The following is an 11,155-nucleotide window of genomic DNA, read 5'->3' as shown; positions in this document are numbered from 1 at the left end:
ATATATATATATATATATAACATAGCACCTAACATACAATGGATGCTCAAAATGAACTGAATGGCTGAAATAAAAATACAACTCAGGAATATTTAAAATGCAGCAACTTAACCTAACTGTAAGTAGAAAGTTCATTTGCTGGGTGACCTCTCTTGGGTTTTACAGTGCCGTATCCATAATGCGCTAATTTAATCACATATTTCTATAAATATAAAAGGTACTGATATTAGGACAGGGAATAATGAACATATATCTCAAAAGCCTAACCACAACACAATTTTCTAAACTACTGTGTGTGTGTGGGTGCGCGCACATGGAATGTTGGAGGTATGGGTTGTAGGTGTATACGTAAATACAAACATATATACACACATAAAAACACATATGTACATACACACATACATATCAAGGAAGGAGCTAGCCATTTGGTAAGCCACCTCGAGCAGACTGGTCTTTGCAGAGTGATCAGAATTAGCTCCAGTTATAGGGCTACCACCGGTGCGATCATGTTGCACCCAAAACACACCACATGCTGTTTTAATTATGAAGAAATCTGGAAACCATATTCCAGATTGTGTCAGTTTTCAGAAAGATCACCTACAAGGCAATCAAAGCTGATAAAATTTGAAAGATGATGACTGAAGCAGGGGACGTAGAAAGAAAAGAGAAATTTTAGCCTCTGGATCAAATGAGGTACCCATTGCTAATACTCTCAAGCCCACAAAACTAGCTGGAAATATATCTTTCTGCTTCTTTAACCCTGATCAAAACTGCAGGGCACAGCTGCTTCACATCCTAGTAATCTATGTGGACTAACTGCATTTTGTTGGCACAGTATATTTTTAAAGGGTGTATTTATTGTTACGTAAGAGTCTGGGAATTTTAGTTCTCATTTTACTTTTTCTTATAGGTCAGACTTAAATACTATAATTTTGAATCAATTATAAGGAAAACAAACATAAGCTTAGATCCACTGTGTGAGGCTGATTAATTTTGCAAATGGTAGTGGATGCAATCTCCACAGCTGGTGCCCACCCTAAACGCTTTTTCTAAGTGTGTACATGTACCTCACTGTCTATTTCATTTGCTTTTCACTGGTATAATGTTTCTGTTCTATTTTATTCACATTTTATGCTTGTCTGTCTTTGTTAGTCTGCCTGAGTTAATATATTCTTGATATGTAGGGGCTGGTATCTAGCTTAAAACCAGATACACATAGATGCTATCAAAATGCTGTGTTGATGATGTCAGGAACCCACTTAGCAGCATTAGGCTCTCCAAGGCACTAGCGCAAACTTTCTGGCTCATAGCTAGGACTGCCTAGTTTCAGTCAGTCTCTGAATTAGGTACTAAAGGATGATTCCATTACTTGTATGCATGTGTGTATCATTCATTCCACAAATACATATGAAGGTTTGCCACATACCAGGTTCTGGGTGTAGGTCCTGGGGTTACACTAGAGCACAAAACAGACGGATGCCTGCCCCCCAGAAACTTATAGTCAGTGGAGAGATAATCAACTATTCACAAATCACATAATGGGAAACAGTGATAAGAGTTATGGAGAAAAGGTACAGGATGCCATAAAAGGATCAATGGTGGGAACTGACCTCATTCTGCATATGCGTAAGTGGCAAAATTGTTTTAAAACTTATTATTTGATGATAGTGAAGAATTATTACTTTTTAAAGATTTAATAATAGTATTGTGAGTTTGTATTTTTTTGTTTTTATATTATGGAGATACACTTGGAAATATTTACAATGAAATGATAGAAGTCTTGGATTAGCTTCAAAAGAAGCCAGCAGAGGACTAGGAGTGGGGCCAGATTTTTCTTCTTGGAGTTGGGGGGTCGGGTCCATAGCATTCATTATACGTTCTTCTCAACTCTTATGTTTGAAAAGTTCCTAATAAAAAGTTGAAAAATTTTCAGCAGCATTAAATGAAATACTCACCAAATGGGATGAAAGTTCCATTTCTACATGAAAATAGAAAGCAACATCTTTCTCTTGGTGTTCTGCTGTGCCCCATCTTTCTCAGGCTCTCCATGTGTTTCTGTTTCTTTCTCTCGTTTCTCACACCCTTGCCCAACTCCTCTGTCTTTCAACCACCTTATGGTATTCTCTTTCACTTCAACTGAGACTCTTCTCTGCAGCATTTACTAGATGTGTATATTTTCCTCATCCCTTCCCCATGTCCTCTTTCCTCTCTTACATCCATTAAATTCATTTGCGTTATGGCACAGATGCCCCTTCTTCCCCTGTAGGGCAACTGTCTTTAACAGAACCACACTCCTTACTCCTATTATGGCAACAGGAGAAGGAGGTACAGGCACTGTTACCTTTCTGCCTCCCTGTGAACTATGTGTGTGCCAGAACACTCTATCTACCTGTCCACTTGGGCAAAAATTTAGACTGAATAATTACTTGGCAGGTTTTAAGGGTGGCAACAATAGGAACTCATTAGTTGGGGAGGGGAGAATGACACATGCCCAACTGTTTAGTTCTTTTCCTAAATGCGTACTTTATAATGCATAAGAAATGTAGAGAACTTTCATTCTAACAAGACCGTTCACTACACTATTCTTTACCTTTTTTGGAAAGGTTTAAACACTTTCATTCCTAACATAGTTACTTGTTCTCATAACCTCCCTGGGAGAAAGGGAGAGTGAATTTTATTTCCAGAAGAGCAAATTCAGGCACAAAGAGGACAGATAAACTGTCAACAGTCACCAGGGAAGCCAGCAGAAGGGCTGAGAGCAACACTCTTGCCTCTAGCATCAAGTGTGTTATTTACCTGCTGAACCCTGAACCCGGAGGGTCTGAACTGGCAGGCTTTCCTGAGGGTGTGGCGGCAGGGCCTGCATTCTTGTCTCTATTGTTCTGTACTGTTTACTTGCAGGATGTGGAAGCACAGCATGTAATGTAATACCAGATGTTCTACGTGGGAGGAATTTCATAACTCATACACTTTAGCATGCTTTTTTCTAACTGCGCCCAGCTCCTCTCATGCAGCACAAAAATGTAAATCTGCTTCCCAAACTATTACCAGGTCCTGGAATCTGAAAGGAAATATTGGTGGTTCTTTGGTATTTTTCACTTTTAGCTGAAGTACACATGTGGATGTCTAGGGTAACATCATGTGGATTCTTCTTATTTTTTAAATGGCTCCAATTGTAGTGGCCCAGAACAGCTGGGGAATGTCCGAGGGCCACAGGCTTATTGGCCTACATTAAGGCCTCTACTCACTGATGAGGCCTCCCCATTTAAACTCACTGTCCCTCCTCCCGAGCTGGTGCCCATTATCCTACATGGGCAAGCTGCCTCTCTCTGCCATAGACACTATGCTCATCCTGCGCTGGTGCCTCTGCTCATTTTGTTTTCCCTTTCTGGAATATTCTAGCTCTTCTCTTCCCATCTCTAAATCCTAGCTGAGTTCTGGCCGCACCTCAAGCAGCCCACTAAACTTGCCTTTCTCTGCATTGCTAGAGGGGACAATCTCTGACCCCTATGACTTTAGCACTTAACTCTCTGTGTGTGTGTGTGTGTGTGTGTGTGTGTGTGTGTGTGTGTGTGTGTTCCCTTGTCCTGTCTCCACACTAATCTGCAAGATTTCTGAGGGCACGAAGGGACCATCGTGTAGACTTACCTGAATTCCCTATATTGCCTAGGAACAGATAGACATGGACGGGGTGATTTGAGCTTTAGATTTTAAGGAGCCCGAGTAGAAAGAACAGGGGATTTTGTTTATTTGGCTGTTTCAGTTAGGGATGGGGATGGCTGTGGATTTCAGTTTGAGGTCCGAGTTGCTGCATGAGGTGGAAACGCACACAAATCTAGGTTTCCCCACAGTCCACCGTGGCATTTCACCATAACAGCAGTGCTGCTCTAAACGCGATGGGAACACTGACCTCTGCTGGAATGCTCTCTGGCCCATCTCTCTAGCAGCTCTCTTGACCTCCTCAGGAACTGCATCTTTCTCAGCCTGAGAGACCTGGTACACCGTATGGCCTGCATCCAGCCGGTAAGGGCCTCCTTTGCCACCCAGGCCTGCCGTGTCTCTTCCCCCTGGAAGGAAAATATGGAAATTCGGATGATAAAGCTGAACTTGACCACAGAACAAAAGTTGGGTCATGGTTTTAGGACAGGCTTGTGGAGGATATTAACTGTACTTAACTAGTAATTAAACAGTCAAATTACCTTCTTCTGGAAAAAGATGTATTCTCCTGTTTAGGATGTTTTTCCTTTTCCCCATCCATTCAAATACTACCTATATATCAAGGCTTACGCCAACTTCTACGACACCTTAGCTAATGCTGCCACCTCATAGGGATTCATACTCTTGTGTACTATTTGTTACCCTTTCATATTTATTTTTCTCACCAACTATACGATAGATGAGATATTTTATTTATTTTTGTACTACTGCACCTATAAGAGTGGTTTGAATATCAATAGATACTTAGTATATATTTCCTAATTAAATGAACCACTGTTCCCTTCCCTCAGGTATTACCTTAGTTTTCCTTAAAATACCTGGACAGTCAGGCTATAAACACTGTTTTTTTCTGCTTTGCAAGTTATAAAAATAATGCACAGAGAGGCTAAATATTCATGACCTGATATCACTGGCTTAGCCAAGATTAGAAGCCAATTATTACACCAACTTTGACTTTTGGTTTGAACAGTATATAACACAAACACCACCAGCTTTAGAACAGTCTTTCAATAGAAACTCAAGTTCACATAATACATAGTACATATACCTATTACACTTTATAACATAACATTGTATGAACTGTTCATATGGTAAACGCCTGTAAGGCCAGGTAGGTCATATGATAAAAAGTGGTAGGGACACTGACTAACTTAGAGAGGATTTATCTTGTCTAAATATATCCAAATTGAAATTATTTTAAAACACTACATGGACCAGAGGAAAAAAAATACATCTGTTGGCTAGATTTGGCCTTTGGGCTATAAGCTTGTTAACCCTATTTAGGGGTAGATTAGAATACTAGTAACCCGTTTCTTCTGTTTATTCACATGTAACTTGAGAACTTAGAAGAGAATCCAATATTGGAGGGGCAGTATAGTACAGTACGGTATATTATAATACGCTGCTATTATAGAGTATATTATGATATAGTTAAACCAGACTGCTTGGGTTTGAATTCTGGTTCCAACCCACCAGCCATTTATCTTTGGGGAATTACTTAACTTCTCTGTGTCTCAGGCTCCTCTCTATAAAGTAGGGATACTAATATTATTTACTTCATGGGATTGTCATGAAGCTAAAATGCTTACAGCAGTATCTGGCACATCATAAAAGGTATATAACGGACTGCTTTTACTATTATAAAACAAAGCCTAGTTATGCAGAATTAGGCAATTTCTAGTTTCATAAAGTGGAAAGTTTGAAGGCTTTTAGACTTTGGGTAAATTATATTACATTTTTCTTTCACCATCACCACCCCCACCCCCACCCCCACCTCACCACTGAGCTTTAACTGGTCTAATAAAACTAAAACCAAGAACTCAATATGAACTGCTCCCCTTCTGAAAGTCCAGGTAGGTCATTTCCTTTTGGGAAATACCATGAGAACTGCCTATTAATTACACTACTTTAATCTTTTGATTGGAACATATTTCACTTTTATTTAGAAATGGGTGGTGGAAAATTCCTTCTGGGATGTGTGTGACTCCCATTTCTTACTCATGGCCAGCCAATAGGCGGAGGGGTGCAGTAACTGGACAGTGACAATGAGCTATAGGAGGAAAAGGTGTTTCTGGGATCTAACTCCTTTCCTACAGCAGGGTATCCTGAGTATGGGTGGATTATGAATTTGAGCTGAAAGTTTCCTAGGTGCTGAGATGTTATCATTCTGGTGAAAGGGAGAAAGTGGTGGAAACATCAGAAGCTGGTGTGAGTGACTGGCCACATGAGTCACAGGGCCCCGGGGAAAGTTGCACTGGGGTGGAGCAGGTGGTGCTCTTCATGATCTCCACTTCCCAGAGCCTTTAATTTGTACTATTTAAATGAAAATGCTTACCAGAGGTTCTAAGACTGCAGGGCATAGTCTTAAAGCTAAGCTGGACATTCCAAACCCGTTAAGATAATGGGGAGGGTGGGCAAGGGAGGAGCATTGATGAAGAAAGGGGAATCAGATGACTTGTTGGGCCAGAGCTCACTTCAAAGAAAAGAATTCTGAGGGAAAAGAATGGCAGAGAGAAAAAGAGAAATTGAAGCCAAGGAGCCTTGATCAGTTGAAAACTAAAAGCCAGGTGAAACAAATGTAGCCTCAATCTGGACAGATACGTGAGCTAGTAAATTCAAGTTTGGTAACAAATAGGAACTTCTCCCCCAGAGTAGTCCACTGCTGGGAAACCACATCTGGCTGGCTCGTTCCACAATGCATTCCATATGGATTAAATCTTGTTGGCTTGACACTAACTTCCAGATCAAAGGACATTTCTAAAAATAGCCTTACTTTAAAGCTGATGCTTGATGAATAAACAGAGTAGGCAAGAAGTCCACAGGCCTATTTGATAGCACATTGTCTCAGCAGAGAAACCCATTTCCTCCCGAGGCTGTCAAGGCCAAGAGGCACAGACCATCCCAAGGAAGGTGAAGTACAGAGCTCCTGCCAGCACTCCTCACGGTGAGATAAGCTCAGACAGTGCGCACACAGTCTGGCCCTATTCCTGTGGCCTCGCAGATGTGTCTGCTCCAGCTGCCGCAGAGGAAAAAGGAAGACGGCAGTCCTGGGAACAATGCCCTAGCTGGGCAGCCAAGAGGAAGGAGTCAGCCATCGGTTTAGACTGCAACCAGCCTTATCTCGAAATCTTGCACCCTCAACATACTTCTAAGACGTGGAAGACAAGGACCATTTCTTTTCAAAGTCAGTTGCTCAAGAAACAATTTACTGTGGATTTCTGGCATGATCCCAAGGTCATGGAATTTGAAAGAAGGGATTAACACTTTAGTGAAAATATTCTTGATGCCAGGCATCGTGCTCAGTGCTTAAGAATTGTAATCTCATTTAATCTTCACCACAACTTGAGGTGGTTCACACTATCCCCCTTTGACTGATGAAGCAGCTCCAGGAGGGTCAGCATGTTCTTAGGTCACAGGGTGGCAGAGCCTGTGGGACTCCAAATGCCAGGCTCTTCGCATGCCTTGATGTCATGCTGGGGTAGAGGGCAAGACAACAATCCAACTGAGTAATGAGGGAGGCTGAGAAGGAAAGTCGGTCTCTGAGTCTTCTCAGGGGCGCTGTGCTGGCCTGATGGGCTTGGGAAACCTCGGGAAGGCTGACTCAGGAAAATGCTTGTGCCACCAACCTGTTCCGCCAGCCCAAGTGTTGCCACCCACATGAGGCATGTTGTCTGGGTCCTCCTTCCCGTGTTTGGGGGAGCTTACATCTTCACCACTGTCTCTGTTGATTGTTATCTAAAAATGAAGAATTGAGACATTTTTACTATCCTGTGACAAACATCAGGAACTGCATGACAGAAAAAAAAATGTTTTTTCTCCTAAGTCCTTAAGTTATCACATAACCTCAGGCCAATGGACTTGATAAATGCTGTGAGTACTTGGCAAAAATTCCATCAGATGGATTCCAACATCCATCTAGTTGGGAAGGAGAACTAATTTTTTAAAAAACTCAAAGAAAAGTAAAGGAGCTGGACTGCATTATAGCTACAGAATGTTTGTGGTGCAAACCAAGCTGTGAGCATTTACTAGGGCATGAGACTTACCAGATGCAGGGAAAATGGATCTCACTGGAGAGGGATATTTTGCCACCACCTAGCTGATCCAGCTGAGTCATTATATACACATTTACCCATTCTATTTTCAAAGAAATCCCATTACTCTGAGAAATGCCATTTTACATAAAATATATGGAAAAGAAAAAAAGTTATGTATGTATGCCTTAGTGATAGATTTATGTTATACACTAAAAACTGCTTATTTATTTTTTGGACCCACTTCAATTTTTATTATGGTATTTTGTAGCTTTCCTAATTCATCTTTATTGTAAAACTAGATTTACGATTCCTGCAATTCAAATAGAATAAGTAGTACTTTAGCCTTCTTCTGTGAGAGCCTGAAGTTCATTGCTTCCTATTTCATTCAGTACAGTGTCACCAAAAGGAGTGATAGTCACACAGAAATTTCAATTCTAGTAGTCAGTTCAGTAGATACTACTCCACAATAAAAAGAAATCAAAGCATTCACATTTTGTGCACACTATGAGCCTGCTCTCAGATGTAATGATTTCCTAGAAGACAAGATCAAATTCTCATTCATTTGTTCAAATAAGACTTACAGAAAATGTACTGGTGGGACATTCTGTGGGGTACCATGGGGCCTACAAAGCCATGGAGGATTGGTTCCTGCCCACAAACTGCTTACAGGGGAACAAGAGAGCTTACAAATAAATGGGCCTGAAGTCGGTCTTTAGAGTTAACCGTTCCATGTTGGTACCTGGGTTTTTCATTCTTGATGTTGGGATTAATGCAGTTAGGTAGGTAATTTGAGGTCTTTGCAAACAAAATGGCCATTAAGAATAAAATCAACATAACTTCTACTGTCTTATGTCCAAGTTGGTTCATTTCAAGTGTTATGACATCATAGGGATTTTAATTAGCTGGGCTTTTCTGCAAATAGCTTTGGCAGCACCAACAAAATTTTTGCCAAAACTTCAGCATACTCCAAGAAAATTTAGCAGGCAGACAGGACAATTGATATAAATTCCACACACACAATCATGCTCTAAAAATGGGTGAAAATAATTTTTCCTCCTGTTTTCTTAAATAAGCAAGATAGCTAGAAACATTTAAGAGAAAAACTCCCAGCCTAGACTGCAGTGGTGGGATCTTGGCTCACTGCAACCTCCGCTTCCCAGGTTCAAGCAATTCTCCGGCCTCCGCCTCCCAAGTAGCTAGGATTACATGCACCTGCCACCACACCCAGCTAATTTTTTTATTTTTAGTAGAAACGGGGCTTCACCATGTTGGCCAGGCTGGTCTTGAACTCCTGACCTCAAGTGATCCACCCGCCTCGGCCTCCCAAAGTGCTGGGATTACAGGCATGAGCCACTGTGCCAAGATACATTTTTTAAAAAATATAATAAGAAGATACTTTATTTTTAAACATAAAGACACAAATTATTTTTTATTTCATTTTTATTTTTTATTATACTTTAAGTTCTAGGGCACATGTGCACAATGTGCAGGTTTGTTACATATAGTATACATGTGCCATGTTGCTTTGCTACACCCATTAATTTGTCATTTATGTTAGGTATTTATCCTAATGCTATCCCTCCCCAAGCCCCCACCCCACGACAGGCCCCAGTGTGTGATGTTCCCCACCCTGTGTCCTAGTGTTCTCACTGTTCAATTCCCACCTGTGAGCGAGAACATGCGGTGTTTGGTTTTCTATCCTTGCGATAGTTTGCTCAGAATGATGGTTTCTAGCTTCATCCATGTCCCTGCGAAGGACATGAACTCATCCTTTTTTAAGGCTGCATAGTATTCCATGGTGTATATATGCCACATTTTCTTTATACAGTCTATTATTGATGGACATTTGGGTTGGTTCCAAGTCTTTGCTATTGTGAATAGTGCTGCAATAAACATACGTGTGCATGTGTCTTTACAGTAGCATCATTTAGAATCCTTTGGGTATATATCCAGCAATGGGATCGCTGGGTCAAATGGTATTTCTAGTTCTAGATCCTTGAGGAATTACCACACTGTCTTCCACAATGGTTGAACTAGTTTACACTCCCACCAACAGTGTAAAAGCGTTCCTATTTCTCCAGGTCTCTCCAGCATGTTGTTTCCTGAATTTTTAATGATTGTCATTCTAACTGGTGTGAGATGGTATCTCATTGTGGTTTTGATTTGCATTTCTCTGATGACCAGTGATGATGAGCATTATTTCAAGTGTCTGTTGGCTGCATAAATGTCTTCTTTTGAAAAGTGTCTGTTCATATCCTTTGCCCACTTTTTGATGGGGTTGTTTGACTTTTTCTTGTAAATTTATTTGTGGATTCTGGATATTAGCCCTTTGTCAGATGGGTAGATTGTAAAAATTTTCTCCCATTCCTTAGGTTGCCTGTTCACTCTGATGGTAGTTTCTTTTGCTGTATAAACAGAAGCTCTTTAGTTTATTTATATCTATTTGTCTATTTTGGGTTTTGTTGCCATTGCTTTTGGTGTTTTCGTCATGAAGTCCTTGCTCATGCCTATGTCCTGAATGGTATTGCCTAGCTTTTCTTCTAGGGCTTTTATGATTTTAGGTCTAACATTTAAGTCTTTAATCCATCTTGAATTAATTTTTGTCTAAGGTGTAAGGAAGGGATCCAGTTTCAGCTTTCTACACATGGCTAGCCAGTTTTCCCAGCACCATTTATTAAATAGGGAATCCTTTCCCCATTTCTTGTTTTTGTCAGGTTTGTCAAAGATCAGATGGTTGTAGATGTGTGGTGTTATTGCTGAGGCCTCTGTTCTGTTCCATTGGTCTACATCTCTGTTTTGGTACCAGTACCGTGCTGTTTTGGTTACTGTAGCCTTGTAGTATAGTTGGAAGTCAGGTAGCATGATGATTCCAGCTTTGTTCTTTTGGCTTAGGATTGTCTTGGCAATGTGGGCTCTTTTTTGGTTCCACATGAACTTTAAAGTAGTGTTTTTTTCAATTCTGTGAAGAAAGTCATTGGTAGCTTGATGGGGATGGCATTGAATCTATAAATTACCTTGGGCAGTATGGCCATTTTCATGATATTGATTCTTCCTGTCCATGAGCATGGAAAGTTCTTCCATTTGTTTGTGTACCCTTTTATTTCGTTGAGCAGTGGTTTGTAGTTCTCCTTGAAGAGGTCCTTCACATCCTTTGTAAGTTGGATTCCTAGGTGTTTTATTCTCTTTGAAGCAATTGTGAATGGGAGTTCACTCATGATTTGGCTCTCTGTTTGTTATTGGTGTATAGGAATGCTTGTGATTTTTGCACATTGATTTTGTATCCTGAGACTTTGCTGAAGTTGCTTATCAGCTTAAGGAGATTTTGGGCTGAGACAATGGGGTTTTCTAAATATACAATCATGTCATCTGCAAACAGGGACAATTTGACTTCTTCTTTTCCTAAG

General features: G+C 40.6%; 1 protein-coding gene across 1 annotated transcript in view; it reads right to left on the bottom strand.

The window, feature by feature from the left end:
• VWA8 (von Willebrand factor A domain containing 8) overlaps positions 1–11,155 on the bottom strand; it is a 384,129-nt gene that overhangs the window by 37,756 nt on the left and 335,218 nt on the right. Inside the window, exons 38-39 of the mRNA XM_017850208.1 lie at positions 7,344–7,452; positions 3,911–4,067 (exon numbers count right to left, since the gene is read on the bottom strand). Of these exons, the coding sequence (XP_017705697.1) occupies positions 3,911–4,067; positions 7,344–7,452 (266 nt within the window). The remainder of the gene's footprint in view (positions 1–3,910; positions 4,068–7,343; positions 7,453–11,155) is intronic.

The sequence above is a fragment of the Rhinopithecus bieti genome, unplaced genomic scaffold (assembly GCF_001698545.2).
Source record: "Rhinopithecus bieti isolate Rb0 unplaced genomic scaffold, ASM169854v2 scaffold_32955, whole genome shotgun sequence".
Taxonomy (NCBI): Eukaryota; Metazoa; Chordata; class Mammalia; order Primates; family Cercopithecidae; genus Rhinopithecus; species Rhinopithecus bieti.
Note: the sequence above shows the minus strand (reverse complement) of the source record. Positions and strands in the feature narration are given on the sequence as shown.